Raw genomic sequence first — 25628 nt, 5'->3', positions numbered from 1 at the left:
CATTCCCCCCAGTATATATGTTCCCCCTGCTCCCCCTGTCCTTGTGTGTTATTGTTTCTATATCACAAAGAGCTGTGTTACGCTTCGCTCATCGACATTTATCACTCTATAATTAAAAGATACTACCACTACGCCGTTCTCCTGCTCCTCCTTGTTCCGCCCCCGAAGAAGTGACAGCCTGGTGACTTCTGTCCTCACTGGCAGCATGTGCAGGTCTTGGCCTCTTCTTCAACCTCTGCGTCCCAGGCCTGGCCACCTAGACGTAACGATGCCCAAGCATTTTCAACCTGTGCATGTCCTCTGTGTAGCTCCTCCAGTACCTGACCGTGCAGCATGGTTGGCACGATGATTAACCCCTCAAGTTAGGCAGCATTGCTGGATTGTCAACTTGTGCTTTCTGCTTAGGAGAGCTGGGGCTGCGGTGCCGCTGCGATTTTTCTTTCATGACTATTTCCCACACCCATGACAGCACTGAGCACTGTGTCTCCCTTTTTATTTCTTCTTACTGATTGGGAGTGTGTCAATTTGGTTGACATTGAAGACATCAACAGCATCCAATTTCTCATTGTGAGCCGGACAGACCTATACAAGGTGTATTTTCCTAACAGTTCAATTTTTTCGACTAATTCACATAATAATCTAACTAAACATCAAAGATTTGCTCAGGAAATCTTATATTGGCCGATTGTTTTCAGTGGCATTCGGGAAAGGGCATCAGCTTTTCTACAGAGCTCTGCCTTCTGTAATTGTGTTCTGACAGAATCTGGGCCACAGTGGCCAAAGAGGGGTTGTGCTGGTGAAGACCCAGTGTTGTTGTCAATAGGCGGTGGTCAGTAAGAACTTTGAACTGGCGGCCTTATAAATATTTATGGAATTTCTTCATGCCAAATATGATGCCTAAAGCCATCCGCTCGATCTGTGCATACTTTTGCTCTGCCTTGCTCAAGTCCTTGAAGCAAAAGTGATTGGCTTTTCATGCAATTCAGGACCATTTTGGAGAACACAGACTCTCCTCCATAGTGACACGTCACGCCAGTCTAAGTTCCAGGTTTGGGTCGTAGCCTGTCAATATTTCTAGCTGCTCTTTAGCCCTATTGAAGGCCGTCTCTCAGTCTTTAGACTGGTGCCAGCACTTACCCTGGCACAGCAGTGCATTTAGGTGGCCAGGATTGTAGAGAGGTTGGGAATAAATCTACTGTAGTAGTTTAAGAGGGCCAGAAACGAGAACAAGCGACTTGTTTTCTGGCACCAGTGCTCCCACAATGGCAATGTGTGCAGCCTTGCTGCATCAGTGTGGTGACCCAGGTATTCCAATGAGTCAGAGAACTACTAGAACAGCCCCACCCTTTCCCAGGGCAACAGTGCCCTCTTATGGCAGGACGCATACAAACATTATAGATTCAAATCATAATCCAAACCAAAAGGCAACTGAAAGGTTTAAGAGCTTTTCCCGAATTGTGCCAGACTCTTGTCATGACTTCCAGAATAACCTGATTTAACCATTGGGCTAAAAGAACAGAATCATTTTGACTGTGCAGATTGGCTGCCCTCCCGTAAGGCTGGGAAAGCCAATAGTCCAGAAGTGGCAGGACAGAGCTATACAAGGTGTATTTTCCTAACAGTTCTATTTTCTCGACTGACTAATTCACATAATAATCTAACTAAACATCAAAGATTTCCACAGGATATCTAATATTAAGATTGTTTTCTTTTGAAGGGCTTTTTTTCTCTGATTGATAGGAGAGAAAATGGGAAAGACAGAGCGTGGTGAAATATCAGTAGGTCTGAATCAAATTCATGCTGCGTATGTATAGGTTTACAGTAGTTAAATTCACAGCAGAACCTGTGCCCACAAACATCTAAATATGTAATGCAAAAAGATGGTGGTTGAAGGATTTCATACAGCACCAAGGCTAGCCTGTTTTACTTGACCATGGGAGTGTGCTACAGCAATGATTTGATTGAGTCCCAAGTTCTGCATCATTCTTCTTTCCAGTTTCTTCACCTAGATAATTGAGTTTAACAATAAAAAAAATATGTATGGCCACTAACTATGCCCAGAAGATGTAAAATCCTGTTAACATTGAGCAAGACAAATTGAATTCTTTATTCCTGTTATATCAACATTTGATTAAAGATACATACTTCCTTTTAGGTCAAAATCCACGCTTGCATGAGCCTTCTTAGACACGGTACTTCATGAAGGTACATCAGCTTGCAGAATCTAGATCAGGGGTTTTCATACCCACTAGCACACAGATCATGCCCCTGTTCTGGTAAACATCCTACATTTCACACACCCAATTTCCTAATACTAAATAACACTAATTAGAAAAAAGCTGCAGAGCGGGATTTAAATATGAAATAATTATGCCAGAAGATACTTTCCTAAAGGAACAACGAAAAAACATTGTTGATAGTTGTTCATGAACCAATAACAGAAATTGAATGAAATTGTTGGGGCACTTTGTACAACCGTTCGTTTATTGAACTCACTATTTCATATTAATCTGGGTTGACAAATATACACACAATTCCATTTAACCGGTCATGTCTAATGAGTCTGCAATAAGGTTAATGAGAAGACTGACAATAATGCCAAGTTTAACATAAATGTTTTAATGGTACTATTTACAAAAACAATTCTGCTTTTGATTAGATTAACTGCTGCAACAATTGGACAGGTACATTGACATCTTGCTTATAACTACAAAAGAAAGAAAAAAGCGATTGAATGACCATGGCATAAAAACAGGTGTACATTTATACAACCATAGATTTTGCATAGCAATTAGTTACAAGGGGAAATGGTGACGTGGTTATGACATTATGGGTAGGCAACAACACAACGCATTATTCTGCAACAAAGTAGTCTCTTTAGATCAGACTGATCTTCTGTGAAGGGTGTGGGGGGGGCAATGTTCTCAACATCAGAAATTTTCCCTTAAAACTGTAAAACCTGAGGTCTGGGTTGCAAAGAGCTGCTACAAATTAAATGAGGGAACACTGTCGGGTTGAACCAGAAACAACTAAATCATCAGCGAAGTAATAACATCTGCTGAGAATTCACCAGTGGATACCCTCATAGCCATGTTCGAAAATAAAAAAAACACTACTTGAATGCGTGATTTGACCATCTGCAATCAAGTTGACCACACTGACATGATACGCCAATGATGCCATTCTCAAGAGAGAAAGTGAACTAAACTGATACCAGGATCCTCCCCACTCGTCCTCTACCTTCCCCGGTGTGATGAGTCAGTGTAGACGCTGGGGGGATCAACGGCATGAGCACGGTGTAGCATGCGCCGGTGCTCCCTGTAGGGTCAGACAAGAGCTTAGGAGACACCCCGGTTTCCCTGGGCTGCGGTCAATCGTCAAACAAGACAGCAAGAGTTCAGGCGAACCGGATGCTGTATAGATACTTTTTTCTTTTTAGAAAAGGAATGATTATTGTCCATAACACAAAAAGAAAGCGACTTAGATAAACAAACAAAAACAACAAGGGTTGAGAAAGGAATAAAACAAAAATAGGCAAACCAACAAAACTACTTGGCAGTGAAAGAAGTGCTCCATAATTTCTGGTGCCCCCCCAGAGGAAAAAAGGACACACACAACATCCCAAATGTACCTGTTAATTGGGGAGAGTACGGGGACATTTTATTTGTCACTCCACTAGAAAATGTACATGGGAAATACAAGCAAACTAGTCAATAGGAAAGACACCCTTTGGCCATACTTCTTGAGCAGTTGGCAACGTAGTGCGTGACAAATATACACACCACGTATGGAACACCACAAAGCCCCACCCCCATCCATGTACATCATTTTAGCCTACAACAGAAATTATTTTTGTAACATCGTCATTTTCTACTTTTTTTTTTCTCTTCTCGCCAACAAAAACAAAAACAAGACCGTAAGGAAAGGCTTCTATCTTCCGCATAATGTTCACTAAAAACTGTGAAATAGTATTAGACTGGTGTTTGAATATCAAACAACAGGAACCCTTTAAATAGCTTGTTTTTCAGTTTGAGGTTCTGCTTGTTAATGCCAAAGAGGTGGAGGAGATGAGGAGGACCTCGGCTGGTCAGTCATTCATTGGTGGCTGTGGCCTTTTTGTCTGGGGACGTCATCGTCGCAAGGCATGGGGCTGTCTGTGTCGTAGCCTGTCGATGGGCAACCGGAGATGCTACGCTCACGAGCCCGCTTCATCTCCTCGCCTCGCTCCACCTCAGGCTCTGGAGCCGGGTCCTCTGGAAGGGGGAAGTTTCTGTGCTCCCACGGGGCCACCGTCTGTGCAGGGAAACCCTTGGGTCAGGTTCACTTCAAATGTAACAGCCAATCTAATGACACAAACTGATCTAAAACTGGTCCTTAATGGTCAATGCAAATGTAACAGCTAATCTAATGACACAAACTGATCTAAAACTGGTCCTTAATGATCAATGCAAATGTAACAGCTAATCTAATGACACAAACTGATCTAAAACTGGTCCTTAATGATCAATGCAAATGTAACAGCTAACCTAATGACACAAACTGATCTAAAACTGGTCCTTAATGATCAATGCAAATGTAACAGCTAACCTAATGACACAAACTGATCTAAAACTGGTCCTTAATGGTCAATGCAAATGTAACAGCTAATCTAATGACACAAACTGATCTAAAACTGGTCCTTAATGATCAATGCAAACGCTACAACCTGACATAACCAAATATCATGTAATCAAAACAGACTACTAGGCACAGCGAAGCTATAGCACACAAAAACGATTTATCCAACCATTAAAAAGGGGAAGTAGACCAACTTGAACATGAATCTCATGGTGCTTTTGTTACATTTACAGTTTATTCTATTGTTACTGGGAGTGTTTTTCAATGTGTTTTGCTCACCCTCTCCTCAAAGTTGAAGTCAGGTGTGGAACAGCGTGTGTCCTCGCTGGACAGTAGTCGGGAGTGGGAGTCGCGGGAGCACGGCGTATGGGGGTTGGAGGTTGCATCTGGGCTAGCCGGGCTGACGGGCGATGCCACGTGGCTGTAGTCATGCAGTGGGGGGCAGTGTCCTGGGTCAGGGGATGCCGGTTGAGGGGTGGGCGGGTTGGTGCCGCACAGCAATGGCGTGGTCCTGCCGTCCATGGACTTGTACGATCTGAGGGGGGGGGGGGGGGTTCATAGAACACAGGGAATGTGACACAAACAGGACTGAACATAGGACTACTCCTTTATAGGAGTGGTTCTCCAAACCCTTCTTAGGCATCACCCAGACACTCCACATACAGAGCTGGGGAAAACTGATTACATTTGGTCCATCAGGTGAACTAGTTCAGAGCTGTGAGGAAAATAAAGGACCTGGGGTCCCCGAGGAGGGGGGTGGGAGCTGCTATACAGAGCTCCCTGTCCTTATTCATCAAGATAAAGTTTTTGTGGCAAACAAATGACACTTAAGGCCTGTGGAAGTGTAAATACATACTGCGTATTGACAACATGGAGAATGTTTATATCCCAGAATGCAGGGCTTACATTGATCAAATCTTCACAGGCTCTGTCTAAACAGGTAGTCAACGCTGATGTCTCTTCAAGCCATTCCTTAGAGGTTTTCACAGACTTGTTTTCCAAAGCTTATGCAATTGTTTGAAATATCAATCAGTGGAGAGAATGATGACAGCTGGGCTGCCAGTGTAAACGCAGTGACGCGTGTAGCAAGTAGTAAACTGACCAATATGGGAATGAGGGCTCAAATCCCTTAGTCCAAATGAGATCAATTCCCCTTCATTTGCTCAGATGACTACCACACAAGGGAACTCCTGATGAGGTAGTGGGCTTTGTATGAGCCTGTGTACTGACCTGCTGCCCCTCCTTTTGGCGGGGGCCAGGGCCATCCAGGTCCAGCGGGAACGTTCCTGATCCTGGCACGGCTGATGAAGCTGGGAGAAGGCCGCATCTGAGAGGTCCTCCATCTACAAACAATGAAACCTGTTTATCGACAGCTCTTTAAACCATAAAGACTTGAGTTAAAGTCAGGGGTCATGCCAGACAAGAGGCTGTTCTCTGAGCAGGGCTTCAGGGACAAAGCTTCACCTCAGTGTCGTTTTCCTCTTCTGCCATGGGCTGGGAAAAGATGTCTACTTCCCGCCAGCTGGGCGTGAGGATCTCTTTATACTGGAGCTTCTCCACACGTGTAGTGGCCGCCACAGACATGGGGATCACAATGTTGTTGATGTCAAAGGAGCTCTCGCCTCGCCTCCTCCGGATGGGCTGCTAAAGGGAAGATAAAACCGTTTTAGATTTTACAAAGAACAGACAATAGTTCCTATGTATAATCAATTCAAGTCAATTATGTACAGGTATAAATTGAATTCAGTGAGGTGAAACGTTCAGAATGTCATACAGATATTATCAACCGCTTACACAACGCTCAGTTCTACATAAAATGACGTAAAAAAGTACTGGTTAAATCAGCAAGGAAATCCAGGTTTAATATAAAAAGGGGCCCTGCCTGAATGAAATGATACATATTTAAGTGAAGATGTCACAAAATTTGATAACCCATGGTGAAAATACAATACTTATCCTCTTAGACCCAATTACTGGATATCCCATCTTAAGAAGAAAAACTGAAACTTAAGCAGAAAAACTGAAATATGTGACCAGATTTGTTGTGAAAACGACGCAAAAATGTAGAAGATTACTACATCCATAGTAGCCAACAGTCATTAAAAGCTTTGACAATCTTACTGGTGCGTTGGAGAAGTTGAGGTTGTTGAGACCCATGGGCGTGGAGCTCTCCGAGGAGGTGGACAGCTGGCGGGTCAGCGAGGGGCTGTGAAGGGACGAGTGCATGCTGGCCAAGGACGAGCAGGGGCTGCCTGAGTCCAGGAAGAGCTTTTGGGTGGCTGGAGAGGAGGACAGGAAATGAATGTTACGGCCTGTTACACTTCCAACCATTCAGCAATACTACTGCAAATATACAGGTAGGAATTAATGAATTTGGTGCAATTGTCTGAGACCATTTACCTCTAATATGATTCCAGAAAAAGAAAATTGTACATAAATAATATCAATATCACAAATGTTAATCAGGGGGGAAAACCTCTACATTAACAAGGTCATTATATTCAGTATCGGATGTTCTCTTACAGTCGTGGCTCCTGTCCAGCAGGTGCTCGCGGGGCCTCTTGCGGCAGTAGGCCCGATCATAAGGCCCTGCAGAGGGGGAGGGGAGGCTGTGCAGGAGCCGCTCGGCCTTACAGAGGGCCTGGCCCTCCAGCCTGGCAGCACTCAGCACTGCGCCGCTGCCCTCCAGGTGGTGGTGGTGTCGTCGCTGAAGCTTCTCAGCTCGGCTCTTATAGTGAGACAGTCCTGTTGGGGGAGGGATGCTGTTATGGGGAGTTTTAGATTCTACACAGGTGGGGTCCATGTGTGGCTTTGTTTTAGGAGGCATGGGAATTAAGGTTAGATTCAAATATGGCAGCAGACATCCAATAGTGATAGGAAAAAGCACCTCCACATAAACCATTATTAGTGGTGTTTTTTTATATTTACAAAGGGAGCCAACTTTACAACGGGAGGCAATTTTAACCCCATTACTGATCAAAGTAATTATGTTTTTGTAGAAATATGGGTAGCAATGTTTGGAAGATTAAATAGCAATATAATCACAGTATTTAATGACAATTGTAAAAATGCAATTGACATTGTATCTGCACCTAAATACTGGCATAATATTGTACTGATTTCTTTTGCAAGTTCCAGCCCTTCTTTAGACAGTTTTATGTTCTTTGGTTGTGTTCCAATGTGTGACTGTGCTACTGTGTCCACAAGGGGTCATAAGTGTACAGCATAGTGACCAGAACAGTTTTAGCATGGACATCGCCATTGAAGGAATCAGCCATTTTAATGTAGTCAACTGGAAAGGAAGTCCCACATGATACTATCTGCTCATTGGAAAGGGTCTGCCAATGATCAGAGCATTCCCCTCTGAATTATTTTGCCTGGTAGGTAAATGATTAAGCTATATTATCTCTAGTGAAGATAAGGAAGTGATCAAAAGAACTGGCATTGATCAAAAGAAAAAGGACTACAAGCTTACCGTCTCGGTAACAAACAATACATGGGGATGGTTCCCAGCTTAACTCCTGGCCTGGTAGTTGATTGCATATACCAGTGTCACAGGTCTAAATCAGTCCCTGTTTGGACGGCTACAATGAAAGCTGGCAATACTGTGCACCCCCCTACTTTTCTTTGAGGGTGGTGCACCAACACGCCGGCATCAATGACACAAAAGGCTTGATCCGTGAAATGCTAAAACCTCTTCCCTGTACACCAGTCGCACTTGCTTGTCAACTTCATTTGACAATACTTTCCTATCATCATTCCCAAATAACAACCTAAGTACTCACTCAAATAGCCATTCTCTAAAACTGTTCATGAATCGCTTCACAGACCCCTAATGAAAGCAACTAGCTACTAACTAACGAGCCAAACTGCATGCACATTACATTACTGTGTTGCATTGGGGGTAAAGAGGGGGTAGAATACAGTTTTGCTGGATGTAGCACACAATGCCCCATGATAACACAATATTTGTAACTTTACAAAAATTCTCCTGAGTATTTGGTATAATATGCGCACTTTGGCACTGAATAGTTTTTCCGCAAAAAGTATCCCATGTATATTACAGTGTGGGGGCGGGGGTTGGGTGGTTGGATTTATCACACAATCCCTCTCCAATGCTAATGAGCACAAGCAAATTAACAACAACATCAAAATAAGATTTTTTTAAAATATTAGATATGTTCTCTACATTAAATTAAGCTTCAACCATTTCTCAACGCGCTCCACCTTATATTTTTTTACCTTATGTAAAGTAGTATACAAATAGTAATTGTTTCATTTATATTTCTCCCAGTTTTACCTTTGAAAATATACACAACATACACCAGAGTCTTATTTTAAAGGCAAAATACAAAAGCAGTAGGTCTTATTGTTGCTGCCGAATCTCTAATGTTGCCTGCACGACGCTAATCAACTGTAGCCAGTTTTAGCTTGAGTTGTAACAGTTGACTAGCAAGCTAGCTGAAGTCTTACCTTTTGTTGTTGCTCAGGCAATGGCTACCTTCTTTATATCAAGGTGACAGCCACTAACTGACAGTTTAACACAAACACGCGTGTGCACTGACAGCCGGTTACGTTTCTCTGACCTCCCTCGCTAGCTTGATACACGGCATGTCGGGTGCAGGATGTTGTTGCTCTGCTCTGATGCTCGTGTGATAATAAAGAGCGTGCGATGGTGAACTGTGCCCAGCTTGATTAAAAAAGTAACATGGAAAAAGTTTTTGTACCTGGATCTGTTTTTCTATGGTGGTGCATCACAATTTAGCAGCAGCGGGGCGCCACTCCGATTACAATAAGAGGGAAACACTGACTCTGGAGATCTGGAGATGAGACCCACCACTCTGTACACTCAACTGTGTATACTGACAGTTGGAGGAAACCCCCTAATTTTCCAAAATGGGCAAGTGTTTACTCCCTGACCATTTGTGGAAAACACCTCGCTTTCCACAGGCTGAGTGTGTCAATTGGACTTTGTGAGGGTTATTATGCACTGGCTTATACTCACTGTTTGCTGTGAGCGAGTTGGCCGTCTTGCTGTGCTTGTCTTTGGAAGAGAGCTTGTGTTTCAGCGAGAGCTTCTTGGGGGGCTTGCTCCTCTCAGGGGCCTTGCCCTGCCAGTGGCTCTTCATCACCTGCTGCAGCCGAAGGCTCACGCACACGTCTAAGAAGAAACAAGCCAGCGTTGAGCCAGGCCAGGATACGGACAGTGCAGAGGGGGAATGGAAAAGGGCCAAGGACGGTGGAGGAACGGGAATAAGCTTTGAAATAGAACAGGCTGTTTCCCCCAACATCTATGGCACAGATACATTTCTGGAATACGAGCTAAACGCTTTTAGCCTATCAGTCAACCAGAAAGGCAAAATCCCTACATTTCTAAAGTCACTCTTACTTGGAAGTAACATTAAGATCATGTTAAGCAAAAGGAGCCTAAACAGAACGTTAAGGTTCTGAAAGGACTAAAGTAGTAAACACCAAAATCCACAAACCCAGTTTGTCTAAACAAATACTTACTATATTTCAAATATTTATATAAGGGATGGACCAAAATATCAGACAGCAATCAGTATTGGCCAATCGCTTTAAAACGTCCAATTACTTATGACTGATTTAGCCTTTGTCTGTTTCAGTTTGGCTTGAGTCATGCATCCTACTGTTCTATAATGATGTATTCTTTGTCGTAGTTTTGTTGATAAAGTCTAATACTTCTACACTAAATGTTAATCAAGGCAATGAATAATGTACAAATACAGAAAATTATTCATATAATTTAAAATTTCTCATGCTATGTTTCTTTTTTGAGTCTTGATATTACAGCACAAATTACTTCAGTATGACAACATTTAGGGAAATTCGAAACCTCCCAAGAAGCACCATGTTTATTTAATGCCGGGGTCCACAGGTATAAAAACAACAAATCATTGGCATTGACAATCATGTTAAAATCAATGTGCTATTGGTACTACCCAATTTTCCTAACAATGCATCCCTCCTATGTTATAAATGTTTGAGGAATGTCTGGAAATTGTAGTGGAAATCTCTTCTAGAAGCCTGACAGTGGAAAGTAGAAAGGATGGTCCCAGGCTGTGGAGCTTCCAGAAATCAAACCTGTGCTCCAGGCTACTTACCGTCTGGGAGTGAAAGGATAGGGTGGACAGCTGGGTCCAGACGGGAAAGGCGCTCCAGGGAAGGCAGGTCGTACTGGGGTTCTTCTCTGGGGGTGCTGGGCCGACCACCACATGTAACACAGGAGGAAGGGTTGACCCTGCAGAGGCACGTGGCAAGGCTGGTCCTCTGGAAGAGACAATTCAGATCAATCCATTTAAAAATCGGTCAAAATAGCTAATATAAATGTTTCGTTTGATTGTTTACAGACTAAGTTACTTGCACCCAAGTGACGTGTGACTAGAATAATTAGGGGGGTAAATTATCAAAAGGTTCCATAGACCTCGAGCATATATCCACAATTAATATTTTAAACATAATAGCGTTCATATTCAGATGTAAGCCATTATGTTCATAAGAGGTGCAATTACCATCATGGTTCTAAAACTCATCTATAAACAAAAACAAATCCAACGCAGAAACATTTATAAAATGTAACCCTTCACTAAAACTTATTTGGGGAAAATGTATGAACAGTTCTAAGGTCCATTAGATTAATAACTAAATACTGGTTGAAAAGGGGCAATCTGCATTTGCTGAATCCATTTTAGGTGATCACTTGAATGAAAGCCATGCGATTCTTGAAGATATGTCTCCTAAATAGGGATGCGAATCAGTACATTATTGACACTGAAAAACTGTCAGGTTGACAAACTATTCAAGGGTTTCTAAAGCGATGAAGGGATATATAAAGAGCCTAACCGGTGATAAACATTAAAAGGAGCACTGTGTAGAATCCTGCTTCTAAACAACATGACTTGTATCCTAACCCTCCCTTACAGAACAAGACAAGTACTTGGAGATTACAAGTCACTGAAAACTAATAGAAGACCGGCGAGAACGATTCAACGCTGAACACGTCAGTCACTGATTCATTTTGTAGAGAAAGATTTCAAACAGTAACTCAATGTTTTCACATCTATGCAACATGATGAACAGTTCTATAGAAATTACGTTAGAGCAGTTGCATAGGTCCAGTATCACTGAATAACGGCAATAACAATGTTTTTTTTGTTGTTGAAAGTATCGGATATTTCCAAACTTGAGGTAAACAATTACACTAGTAATAAAGCAATTACTGTATTGCAAAGCACAGCTGAGGGAGCATACATTGACATTATTCCCATTTTTCATCAGTCTCAGTGAAGGGAGACAGCAGATGATCCCGCAACCACATCCCATCCTTGAGACTTACCAAAATAAAGAGCTTCCAGCTGACAAGAAACTTAACAGGCACAGCATTGTCTCCCTCAAGCACCAATTCAAGTTGCTACTACTTAACTAGAGAAAATTATTTAAATAACAATGAATACCTAATGATACATTTTGCAACTCATCAAGTTGCAGTGCTCATAGGAAAACGAGGGGAGGAGGGCCATAACAGCTTTAGTGAAAACTAAAATGTATCACATAAAGAAAAGTATAGATAATGCAGTAGTTAATATTTTGACACGTGTTCTAGATATTTATATTATTTACATATTTTGTTTTTCCTGGTATCCGGTCAGGAAGCCATCATTAATGTTAAACCATACTAAAATAGAAAAAGAATAATTGAGGAAGAGTTGTGCCATTGGCTTCTGGACAACAAAATGTTGGTTTGAAATTGAACTGATGGCCTTAGACATACAAAATTGCCTCCATGTTTCTAGAAGCACATTTTGGTTAGTCTACTTTGAAGGAGACAAAAATTTCACATAATATGAAGTAAAACTTCCTTGTATCAAACAATTACCAGGGGTTTCTCTGTCGACAAATTAGGCAAAGGTGGACGCCCCTCCGTGATATATTATGAGAGTTTCCTGGCTACACACTCGGAAAAAAGACAACCGTTATAGTGTTAAAACTGCCCAGTTGTTCATGTCCACATACAACTGCACACTACAATTTCCTCCCAAATAGCAACCAATTCACATGTTTACATATTAACATGTTACATATTTTTTAAACATATGTACCCTCATTTTCTGTTCACCGCTGCCTGTCGGTGACTAGTAGACATTATATGGTTCATGTTTGCCTGTTTTACTAAGGCCCCAATCACACTGGCGCCACAATGCTTCTAGCATACAGAGCATATCATTCCCTCCATTATGTCTTTATGCCACCAGAAAACATTTAGCCATTCAGTGTCAAAACCACTGGCTCTATGTTTACTAGAGTATCCAGGATTCACATGAAAAATATCAAGCTAATGAGTGATTTCATAAGTAATCACAGTCAATATTACATTATTCTGTTTCAATGAATAAAATTTGCACGTCGTTTATCTCCCTCTCGACTACCTTCAGCTGTAATAGGCTCTGCTGCTTGCACTGATCCAGTGTCTTCACATTTTCACATTTATATATTTATATTTTTAGTGACTTAAATATGTTAATTGTATATTTTTACACTATATATTGCATATGTTTTTGGTGACACTACATACCTTAAACTGATTGTCCTTTGAACAGGCACAACAAAAAAAATTCTGTAATTCTAGGCTACTAGAAGTAATCTGAAACAATAGAAACATTTGCACTTGACGTAGTTTATGAGTTATTATGTTTGATTTAAATATCTTAACATGCTTGGGTATAATTTTTTTTTTTAGGATGCACATGTTTTCCACAATGTCAGGACCAGTTTGGTCTTTTGTATGGTCCTTTGCCAGATTGTATTGACAGTAAACTGAAAAATCGACCATGGACGTAAAAATAAATAAATAAAAAGGATCAAACTACATTTTCTATAGCCTACTACCCCCTACCCGTAAATCGACCCGCCCAAGCCCATTTAAAGTAGCCCAATTTGTGGGGAAACCACCACATCTAGCAACAGTGCCAATATGGAAATCTTTTCTTCTATGGTCATATTTGATGCAGTATTTCGCTGGTTTTATGTTTGATCATGTTTAACCATGCCAACACAGCGGCGGTGTGAGATTTTGGGGAGGCGGCCAGCTTTGAATTTTGAATGCAGGAAAAACCCTGATTACATGTTCAAAATGCAGGCTCTATGTTATGAGAGTGTGTATATCAATGTGTGTAGACTGATGAATAACGACTCACTAAAATACAAGCACCTATTTATTCCATGAAATGCTCCTCGCATCTCTGCTGGCAAATCGACTAACGGTTAGCCATTAACATCCCTACTCATGAGCTTAGTTCACCGATGATGGTCCATTGACCACATTGTCTTGAGGGGGGAATATCGTGGCATGTACACATCTATAAATAGTAAGAGAGATGATAGATGTAGTAGAGTTCTGCTCATGGAGCAGTGGTCTGGATTCAAATCCATGCTGCACCGGAGGCGGCGTTTTGGACCACCGGATCACCCCAGGCAACAGAACCCCAAACCAACCCTAACCCCAGAAGGACCAATATACCTATTAGTCCTGCAGGTGTTATTTCTCAAGGATCATAGCCAACTCAAACACCAGAATCAATAACACATTACAATGTCAGGTACAATAAACAAACAATACAAAATAAAAATGAACACCGGGGAAAGGAAGTTAAATGAAAGATGTATATTGGTATATTGGTTTTCAGGGCTGGGCATGGGGGAAGGCAGTCTGTATCTACATGATTCTGCAGAAACACACCTTGCCATTGAGGTTCGGCACTGTGTTGGGGTGCACGAGTCGCCGACGACGACAGTTGAGTAAAGGCCGCGTGCGGGCTGCCACGCAGCTGCTGTCAGTGGAGCTGGGCTGGTGTTTGGTGTTACTCTCTGTGACCCTGGAGAGGAGATAAGAGGTGAACTGTGGAGGACGAATCCTCAAATGGGTAAAAGCTTTATAGGTTCGAAAATAGGAAACATGAGGGGTCCTGAACAGAGTAGGTTAGTCTCTGGTATTTAAGTTGTATTTTACAAGTCAATTCAGAACAAATATTATTTAAAATACCAGCCTGGCACTTGGAAGGTAAACAAAATGTTAATTACATTGGTTTTAGATCTCCACCTCAATACACTTACAAAGCAATGCTGAAAACAAAACTATATCCTAATCAACCATCCATTTTTCCTACAGACTATGGCATAGCGACCTAACCCCTCATCTTCATAGGTTCTACTTCCAAAGTAATGTAATAAAAGAACCCAGATTTAGCAGTGTGTGTACCTGTTGAGGACCCCGTTGACCGGCCTGCCGTTCTGCGTTCGCCAGAGACCAGACTCCGCAACGGTAACATGACAGTCCTGGGAAGAAGCCTCGGCCTTCACTTCTGCCCCACTGACCGCAAACACGCTGGGGGCCGTGCCTCCCAGCTCCACTAAGCCCTGAGGGGTGGTCACATGAGATCCGTGAGTCGATGACAGAACATGGTGTATAGGCCATCGTCTGCAGTGAGACACCAATCCACACCCTTCATATGGATTCATATACCAGAGCCCTATACGAAGTGCCTGGTTTAAAGAGTAACCAACGTAATTGAGGATAGCTGTTACAGCATCTCAGTAGGGCTGGGTGATGTCTGGATTTACACATTGTAAGAACAAACTGTTCAAACATGAGATTGTTTTATATAAAAAATAATAATAGGTGAGAGCCCCCATGCACACAGTTATACATTTGCAAGAATAACAATGCATTATCATACGTTGCTAAATAATTAAATGCCTCTAACTGTACAACTTCCTATGAGGTAGAAATGTTATATGTGTAACTACTTACATAAAACATTCATAAAGAATTATTATTATTATTATATTATTATAAACAGATTTTTTAAATCTACAGTTGCCCGATAGTGATTTCAGTAGCTTAGATAGGGCTATGTATCCTCTTGTAGCCCAGGTTATACATAAAAATACCAGAAATACATTATATCTATTTCCCTTTTAAAAACAGATAGGGCTATTTAGTGTCCTTATCAGGTATTTCATTATTTCATAGGGAAACTATTTGCGTCATTGGTTTTCCTTTTAGGCTATAGTTCCCAACAGTTTCACTCACTGTCATAGATTGCTTTATGCTTAACAATAAAACATTAAAAACAATGGCTGGGTTAGTGACAAAGAATCATTTGCCTATATGAGAGTTTCCTGGATTTAAGCAGAATGATATAGGTGAGGCAGAAGACAAAAGCGAAGCCAGCATCTGAAAACCCAGCATCCTGCGGAGATCGCCACTCTTCGGCGAATGGTGGAAAATAAATTAGGGTCGCTTCTCACTCTTGGCAAACGTCACCAGGAAATACATGCATCTGTGCAACATGCAGTCCGTCTGAACACCCATTCAGTACGGCCGACAATATTGACATGCCACTCCCAAGCATTCTTAAAACAAAGGTGAACATGCTGATTTAACTATTATTAATATGCCTGTTTAGTTCAACTTTCAGCATTAAATAAGAAAATGCATAGGAAACAAGTCATTTATAAAAAAAATATTATTGGGAGAAAATTATTTTAATTTCGGCAGGTTTTACTTGAATTGGTAGGGTATTTAAGAGGTATAAATAAATCATGTAGGAAAATCATGTGCAGGATAATTTTTGTTGACTTTAATTACAAGTATAATTCTAAGCTCTCGTAAATACATTTGTGAGAACAACTTTCTGCTTATTGAAACAGCAGTTGAAGGCAGGATCTATTGAATATAGCGCAATTCACTGAAATGAATCTCTTCAAGATAATGAATACTGGAACTGCATTTACCAAAGTCTACGGATGTTTTTGCTCTGCAAGAAGCGATTTCCAACAGAACAATGCTTTTGGGTGATAATTGGAGATTTGTTTAAACTCCCTATTCAATAAATTGTTTTGCAATTTTCTTTCTCCCTCACATTACCATCACTTTTTGAAATGGAATGACATTTGTAAATCATAAAAGGTAGACAGAAAAATAATGACAAATTTTGAACTGCTTGCTTTAATTAATTTACATTGTTCTCATGTCTTATTCACCACATTTGTTTTCATCATGAAGCCTATGGCATATGGGTAACTAAGGGAATAGGCTTTTTGTCGATTTATGCTGAGTATTGCTCACGGATCTGGAAAATTGCACACAGACTGTGTTAGTCAGGTTCAAACATCATATTTGACATTTTGATGCCATTGCAATCCATGATTTCTGCCATTCGTCGATAGATGTTACCATCTAACCAAACGTCTTTCAAGTAATGGAAAGGTTGTTGGTATGAATCCTCTAGTCGCCATGATAAAAAACATGTTGACGTGCCCTAGGGCAAGTGAATAAACCCTCTACAGGACATTTATTACAACGCGGTACGTTAAGCCACAACACTGAGACAATACTGTACCTTGTTGGTGCGGATCTGTCGGTAGACGTCCGTTTGCTGGCGAATGCGGTACTCTAGGTCTGAGATGTGGGCCTGGAGCCAGTTCCAGTGGCTGATGATGGAGGCCCGTTCGGCGGTGTAGCGGCTCTCCGCCCGCTTCCATCTGAAGCAGAAAGACACACAGACACACTGGGGTGAGCCAGCGTTTGACACCCACTGGACTGCTACTGTGCAGTCGGATCGATTGTTTTCTCCAACACCCACACACACAGATGCAGAGGCTGCACACTATTGCACACACATTACACTGCCTGCTTCAACATTGGGCAATCCACAACTCACAAAAAAAGGCCAGTTTCTAGCACTATTCAACTCCAAGGACAAATTATACCACAGGACATCTTATTAAAGAGGAAAATGATTCAAAGGAAGATGGATTGCAACAATTGGAAATCAGGCTGTGTTATCCAACAGCTCCCACAGGGGGTGCTGGTTTATTATAATAAAGCCAAAGCCATTGAGCAATACCTGAAAATAATGACTAGTAAAGACAGCACACAGCAGCCCAATCCTTCTCATCCAGATATTTTCTGTCTCAGACATTAAGAATTAAAAGGAAATGGTCACATGATCACCCCATCCAAATGGCAAAGCTCATGTTCGCAAAACCGCAACGCACATTGTCTCAGACATCACCACCAATTACAATCAAAAGGGGTTCATGTGTGCTGCAGGTTGTTTGGTAAGGAGGAAGTACTGCTATGATTCTATAGGCTAAAACAATAGTCACTCACATCTACCCAACCAATGGCATTTGAAAAGGTGAGTCTTTTCAGATGGACAACCATGTGACTGTTGTCCTTTAAGAGAAAACCGGTGCTCCCTTCCAGGAAGGGCAGGCTACGGAGGTACGGTAAGAGGTCAGAGAAGCAGAGGTCAGTGAGCACTAGCCCAGGGCTCTAGACCACTCAGCACCCTGGAGAGCAAACGGCTGGGTTGGCCAGCACTGCTTCAACATTCATGTGGGAACACACAGCTGATTCCACTTATTCTGCACACTTCTGGATCTGAACCGGGTAGGTGCAATACAGCAGAATTATACAATCTAGCTCAGAGGTATTCAAACCAGACATTTCACAATTTTGTTGTAGCCCTGTACAGGCACACCTGATTCACTAATGAAGGGCTTAATGACTAGCTGACAAGTCTAGATCACGTGCGCCAGCTCTGGAACACATCAAATGGATCGGCTGGGGGTGCCTGAGAGTTGAAGACATCAGTCATGGAAATAATTAGCAGAAAGCTCTTTTGTGGGGCGGCAAAACTTTAGGGGCAGATCAGGAACGAGCAATACAGTTGTTTCATCTCTGAGGTGTCCATCTTCGATTTGAACTGCCAGGGCTGTAAGAACCTGATCAGTGGTATTGGCTAAGAAGGATTAGAAATTGGAGTGCCAGCGAGTCAGAGTTTGGAGAGCAGCAATCTGAAAAAAAAAGTGAATATTACTGGCAGTCAGATAGGAAACTATAGTTGTATTCAGTCCAAGGGCACAACGGCCACAAGGCATGGATTGGGGGGGAGCATTACAGCCAAACAAAGGGCTGTGTTTTCACAGGCAGCTCCCTTCTAATATTTTCTCCCCAGTAACTGATCTTTTGACTAATAACATCAGATCGTTTGACATCCGATACTTTTCAGAGTGAAGACTACTGGTCAAAAGACTTGAAGGGAGGCGGTGACAGAACTGGGCGATCTGTAGAAATACAGCCAACAGGGACACGGGCCTGCCATTACCCTCTCAGCTTTAGAATCAGGAGAGGATTGATGACCCCCCCCCTCCCCCGTGGTATAGGCTAATGTATCTGAATTGTGATCAATACAATCATTACAGGGTGTACACTTCAGTTCTACTTCCAATTAACACCCATTGAAAAGCTGGTGAGCAAAACTGGAAAGACAATATTCCAAAGAATAGTAGTGCCTCACTCAACAGGGCAAAGGGCATTGTAGGCAAAAATGTGAAGTATGGATATTGCCTATTCTAGTCCAAATCTTCAGGAAGATCTGTAAGGTTAGGTTACTTTCTCCTGAATAAGCCTGTATCTAGTCAATACACATGTATCTCATTTACATCTCTAGAAGTGGGTTGAGAAGAAATCTATAAAGATAAATAGTGAAGGGTTATTTTTTTAACTTCATTTTTGGTTCTTAGCATTAGCTAGTGTTTGTTCCCTCGATTGTTATCAAAACCGTGGTCATTTGCATTCTACAGCTAGTCCCCAATCTTTACATTTCAGTCCACCCTGCAGCCATTTTTATGGAAGTCAATTCAGGAAAAATTAGTGTTATGGGGGTTTGCTTAAGGCACAAAAACCAATCCCCCACCTTCTCAGTTCAGGGATTTTAACCAGCCTTACATTTACTGCTATTGCCCGCAATAAGCATATTTCTTTCCAATAATTCCATGAAAGTTGGCCGAGGGTAGACCAGGGGTCTAAGCTTTTGCTCCAGATGCACATAGTGCTGCAACATGGGTTTGAATCCAGCCCCGTGCTCTTTCAACAAAACCTCTTCTGCCACATCCAGGCTATTAAAGCCATTTTTCTTTACATTTAAAAATCCATGACTGATCAAAACTAAGCTTCCCATGGGTCGCGCTTGTCTCAGCTTCAGAGCATATAGAGAAAATGTGTCTGGAGCATCAAATCACGAAATATAACATCAATACATACAGATGGATGACATTGTCATTGCACCGACTTCTCATTGTGTCACTACACTGGAGCAGAGCCCTGGGGCTGTCCCTATGAGGGCTTCACCCCAAAACAGACAGGCCTCAGCAGTATGGATTGCACCAATCATTCAGGGACCGGTGTGCCCTGCACCCTGACTGCTGAACTGCCGTGGAGGACCGGTTGGTCTAAACCCACGAGGTTGGTCCATTCACACCCCATCAATAGGAGGGATGGGGGAAAAGACACAGAGCAAGTGAATCTCAACTGCATTATCCTGACCCACCCTAAGTTCCCTTCCACCAGATCTTTTAAGTCCCCTGTGCTTTGAAGGGAGGAGAAACATGAGGAATAAAGAAATACATTGGAGCATCACTGAGTGTATGCTGCATTTTGAATGCAGTATTGGCCACTGCCACTCAGCAGTAGGCTGAGCTAGCTGGCAAACAAAGTGAGGCCATGTGGCAGAAAGGTCAGAGCAAAGGGGACAGAAGATGGAGGGTAGAGACAGTGAATTTAATTAGTCTAATAAGAGGACAAGCCTAGATCACATTGATTAGGAGCATGTTGGAAGGTTGCAGACTGAAATGTCATGAATACAGCAGATCCTTTTTCAAACTACAATCCAAAACATGGTACCCTGCAGAGTTTGTCAACATTTACGTTTTTCACGAACGCCTCTTATATAGTACTTCTCAAACCACTCCTCTTGACAACCCCAAGCACTCGACAAATCTGATACTAACCATTGGGGCAGCGAAGAACATGACTGTAGAACATTTATGCGGCAAAAACAAAGCTGAATAGGTACGCTAGCACTGGATTAGTTTCAGCAGTTTAAGCGACAGGGGTCCCTGAGGAGGGGTTTGCGATTAAAACCTGCTAGATCCAAATCTATCAAAGCCATATCCTTACCTTGCATTGAAAACTGCTTGCTTGGGGATGAATGACCTCTGTAATCAATAAAAGTCGAGAGGAGGCTGATAACTGACAAGGGAAAATCCTTCCAACACACAAGGAACTTCCAACCAGCTTCAGACCCCAACCGCCCCCAATTCCATTTCGACAGCAGTACTCACCACTAGCTTGTTTTCGCCAGCCAGCACATTCCTCAATGAGGCACTTCCCAGGACACAGCACACCGGTTACACACAGGAACCATCCTTCAGTAACACCTTGGCCTACAATGCCAACACCACCAGACAAAAGACCTCCACCATCGGTAGCATATGGTGGAATCAGACACCAGAGAAACTGTCATTCAAGCATTAGCTACTAGCAGAAAGAACTAGTGCCTCAATCAAAAATAAATGTTTCTTTACCATGTCTATATAAAGTAAGCTTACTTGTTTTCTCTTTCAATTCCACAGATGCTAGCAGTGCAGCTGCTTGTTTTGTTTTAGGGATTAAATAACATTACCCAGACATTTGGGAAAGAAAAACAAAATGTTTCTCTTCAATTCAGCTATCCACCTGTGGTTGACAGTCAGATTGGAAGGACAACTTGCGCCTCACCCATCACCGCTGCAGAAAGGCAGAGAGGACAAAGTGGTTTGGTAAAGTCTGCCAGCTTGTTTACATCTACATGGTCAATTGGTATTGGCATACAATTAAAACCCTAGACCTTTTAGTGCCTGGTGAGATTAATCTGTTGTGAAATATGGGATATGAGCCTTTTTTTAATCAGGTCACATAGTAGTTTGATAAAAATCTCAGGAAAAACTCCTGACCTTGAGAAGGAAGAAAACCCTATCAAAGAGCAGCAATCTGGCACTTGTATATATGAACGGTTTATTGAAGGGATTTCCTATATTCAGACGGGAGTTGGCAATATGGCGAGACAGTAGAACTCAGGGACAAGATTTTTTTAAATCCAGGTTTGCACTGAGAAACACTGCATGTGAATGTAGGCCTAATAAAACAAAAGTAATATTGATTAATTGATTATTGATTAAATCCAATGAATGATTTGGATTGAAGTTGTCTAAGGAGTGGCACAAACGCTGCTTCAGCAGTTTTTCTCATCAAACACTTTACTCTCTACAGATAATTTCAGTTGATCAAAGCTAAATATTGCCTTATTTAGACTGGTAGACTATAATGTTAAAAAAAAGAAGCAAATTACAGTGGCAGACTTCACAATCCCACAAACCCATGTGCTAGAAACACTATCAGTCTGTTGACCCTGAGTCAGACGTACAGGCTGTATAAGTAGGAGTGAACGCTGCTCCAGTTTGCCAGAATACAGCACATTGGATCACTAATACTTAGCTGGAGGTACCGAAAATACGTTTTTGTTCGGGTTGGTTAGTAGTGGTTTGTTTATATCCAAGCAAATGGAGTAAATCGGAAAGCGGCCATTGAGTTTTGAGAATGTTCCTTGGTCTTAGCAACCTGTGATCTCTTGTGAACCTGGTGAAGACATAAGGCCGGCATTCTGATGTGATGGATGAACATGTGATGACAAATCATGAGGTAAATGGGCCTAAAACAACATTTCCCCTCAATGCCTTGCATCTATGCATGTTATTAAACTGAACAATGAGGTGCGGTGCTGCTCCATCTGAATCCATGCTCTGGCAGTCTCCTGCAGATGCATTCGGAAATCACTTTGTCCTTTCATTAGATTAAATGTCATTGTGTCTATGGATGTTATTTTTCGCATTTCTGAGTTATTAATACAAAAAGATAGGTTTTCCCTCGAGGAAGGCACGTGAGCTCAATTGTACATGCAAGTTGCTCTGGATATGAAAAAGAGTACTCTAAAACAAAGAAACAATAAGCACACTGTCAATGCCATACATTAGAATAACTAGGTTCGGGTGCATGTCAATGCTGGCTGCATGACTTCTCACTCATAACGTTGCTGAAAACTTTCTCAATGCCACCAAAATTAAGTCTCAAGTCCAGCGGATACCTAGAGTTTATTTCATACCAGTTTTCATTTCCTGTAAATGCTGCTGTTACAAGAGAACACGGCAACGTATTGGTTTGTGTTCCCCATCATACTGAAAAAAAGTCTAAAAAGCAGAGTACCCTATAATAGAAGTTAAATATTAGTGGCAAAATAAACAATCCACTAGTCAGTAACAATTGCCCCTATATTTTATGTTTCATTTCCCACAATACACAGCTGGGCAGGCCCCGAACTATCACTCCCCCAACCTTATATAGAAGACCTTTAATTTGGTTTCCACTGACTTATGATAGATGCCGCTTTACAGGCATTTGCGTGCTACAAAAAAACCTACATTTTTTCCTGTCCCCTTCGGTCCAGACTAAAATATGATGGTAGTTATAGCACCAGTACATTTCAGATAAAACCTCACCGGTTTGGCCCACCCCGAAAACATGGAAATCTCAACACATAAGCTGCTACAATTTATTATTCATTACATTTTAAAAGGTCAGATTAATGTCAACAATAAGACGAGGGTAAGAGACAAAACATGTAAACATCCCATGGTACGACGTGGACAATACATCAGCATCAATCACCATGAACCATACTGGCTCGATGGAAGTTAAACTGAAGGAACATGACAACAGAACATCTGCTACAGCAAATTTTAGTCAAGTCACAGGTTTTCTAAACACATGGAAATTGGGCTAAGTATTAGAGAATTCAGACATCAAACCCATGCTGGACGTTAAAAGAAACACAGATGACATTTGCAGGTGGTGCTCGCGTGGCGATTTCAGACAAGTCTCCTATCTTTAGAGGAAACGTGAACAGGAGCCGCCGCATGAGGGCTGGATCAGAGGCAGAGGGTGGGGGCATGAAGAGGGTCAAATTCAGCTGGAGAACTGCAGTCATTACATAAAGAGAAGGGGTTATGTAACGCCGGCTGTGGGTTCACGTTGGGGAGGAACTCGGCAGAGCTGAACAAACCCAGATGTGTCGAACAGGACGGAAACCTGTACACAGACAGAGGGGGTCGAATATGGGCCTACACAGTAATGCTGAGCAATAGCACCAGCTCTCAGCCACAGTCTGATTAGCCGAAGAACTCGGTTTGCATTTGCACTCAAGGCCCATGTAGTAAATAGAGCACAGAAACATTCTAATTAAGATCCTGAAGTCAGCTTGAATAAGTGAAGATGAAGACTCAACCTTACAGCAGAACTGCACAATGTTTGGCGTGTTCTATTAACTTACAATGGAACGCGATGAGGCCGATTGCCTAGAGGAAAGATCTGTCCAGTAACCTAAAGGTTGCTAAACCGAATCCACGAGCCAGTTAGGTGAAATAAATAACAGTTGTTTTGTCCCTGAGCATGGCGGTTAAGCCTAACTTCTCCCCAGATTGCTTTTGTAACAATGTTTCCTCAGTCAACCCACCCTTTCATGTGATGAGATTCCTGACTCAAAACCAAGCCAACACACGTTTCTAAATATGGGTAGATATCGACCACGGTACAAGACTACTACAATAAAAGGTGCCATCGCCCAACTGAAGTCAGACCTGCTAGTATTCATATATAACAGTAGTAAGGCTCCATCATAAGCAGGGTAAACAGGTCAACAGTGTCAGGGGTATGTAAACCTGCCTCTACTTTATAGGTCAATGCGATAAGATACACAGTAAACATACTGTTGTGACTAATAAGCTGTCCTGGTCTAGTTAGTGTTCATTACCATTTCAAGAGCTAAGGATATGGGCTGGGCAAATTCAAAACTGCAATCCCACGTTAGATACGCAGCTAGTTTTCCTTCCGGACCTCTAAACCAAGGAATGATTTACACCTGAGATATCGGGTGCAATTCATTCAGGTTGAAGTGATAAACCAAAGCTTAGGAGCTGATACATATGCAAAAACAGCACACATCAAGCTATGAATGACTGTTTGGGTGGACTGGGAATTATTGGATCTTGGCTGTCCCTTATCTAGAAAAACCAAGAACAGCAGTGAACCTTTACCCTGTAGAAAAAGCCCAATCAACTTCCTATTCCACATAGAAAAAGCTAGACTGAGACCACAAAACCTTTCACAAGACAAACCCACTTCCTATGCTTACCAACAGCAAAATATAGTGGTATTTATCATGCAGTCAAGTCTGCACATCACCCACCCATGTCATCTTTATGCTTACGCCAGAATCTCTGGCTTCTCTGTAGGAATACATGCATATACTCAGGTCAAGGGTCCAAAAGGAACAGGAAGGTGCTGATATTCATCTCATTTGTTAATAATCTACCAAATGCCTGTTAGTTAACCAGGTCCATGCCTCTTACCCACCTGGCTGCCTATTTTCACTTAAATACATTATGCAAAATGAGCCACACTGGCTTGTCTCTTACGTCTGGAATTCGTTTGCCGATCCCCTGCTGAGGGAAATCCAAATGAGATGGTAAAGAGTGTGTGGAAACGTGAAAAATACATCTTTACGATGAGATGCAAAAAGAAATGTTACCTCCCTTGGTTGTAAACCTATTCTAAGCCTCTCTCTGTCCGTCATTCTGATGAACAGTACAGGCCATGGCAGTACACCACTGGGAGGGATTTAACAATCAGGGCAACCCTGGTTCTGGTATGCCACAGGCACTTGATGTTTTGGATTTAAGCCGAGCCTTGAAGACCAGCCGTGTTGAATTAAGGCAATCGCTAAACTGATCAATTACCTGCAGCCAACAACGAAAAGGGCTAGACCACATTCATACTCCCCAGCATATATGGTATAACTACCGCAAAACAACATTCCCATTCGACCACGACACTTCACCCCCTGCCCACCCCTGACTCTACCCAAGGAGGACACCTAGCTGTAGAAAGCACCTGCTAACCTAAATAGAAGACAATGCAGATGAACTGGAAGAGCACAGACCGAGGTCTAGGTGACAGCAGGAAAGATGAGGAAGTCTTTTATTGAGTAGAA

The 25628-nt window shown here is 42.1% G+C and overlaps 1 protein-coding gene across 3 annotated transcripts in view; it reads right to left on the bottom strand.

Moving 5' to 3' along the window:
• Nucleotides 1–2598: 2598 nt before the first annotated feature.
• The window catches only part of kansl1a (KAT8 regulatory NSL complex subunit 1a), a 37207-nt gene continuing 14177 nt past the window's right edge, over nucleotides 2599–25628 (bottom strand). For 2 of the 3 annotated variants that reach the window (XM_010864415.5, XM_010864414.3), the window contains 11 exons: nucleotides 17040–17181; nucleotides 14894–15051; nucleotides 14375–14510; nucleotides 10743–10908; nucleotides 9623–9778; nucleotides 7141–7362; nucleotides 6739–6896; nucleotides 6082–6261; nucleotides 5848–5960; nucleotides 4897–5152; nucleotides 2599–4293 (listed from right to left, as the gene is read on the bottom strand). In XM_010864415.5, the coding sequence (XP_010862717.1) occupies nucleotides 4096–4293; nucleotides 4897–5152; nucleotides 5848–5960; nucleotides 6082–6261; nucleotides 6739–6896; nucleotides 7141–7362; nucleotides 9623–9778; nucleotides 10743–10908; nucleotides 14375–14510; nucleotides 14894–15051; nucleotides 17040–17181 (1885 nt within the window). In that variant the 3' untranslated portion in view covers nucleotides 2599–4095. The remainder of the gene's footprint in view (nucleotides 4294–4896; nucleotides 5153–5847; nucleotides 5961–6081; nucleotides 6262–6738; nucleotides 6897–7140; nucleotides 7363–9622; nucleotides 9779–10742; nucleotides 10909–14374; nucleotides 14511–14893; nucleotides 15052–17039; nucleotides 17182–25628) is intronic. The other variant, XM_010864416.5, reaches the window with a different exon arrangement.

This window comes from Esox lucius, chromosome 5 (genome assembly GCF_011004845.1).
Source record: "Esox lucius isolate fEsoLuc1 chromosome 5, fEsoLuc1.pri, whole genome shotgun sequence".
NCBI classification, from domain to species: Eukaryota; Metazoa; Chordata; class Actinopteri; order Esociformes; family Esocidae; genus Esox; species Esox lucius.
The sequence above is the reverse complement of the archived record's forward strand: the minus strand, read 5'-3'. Positions and strand labels throughout refer to the sequence as shown.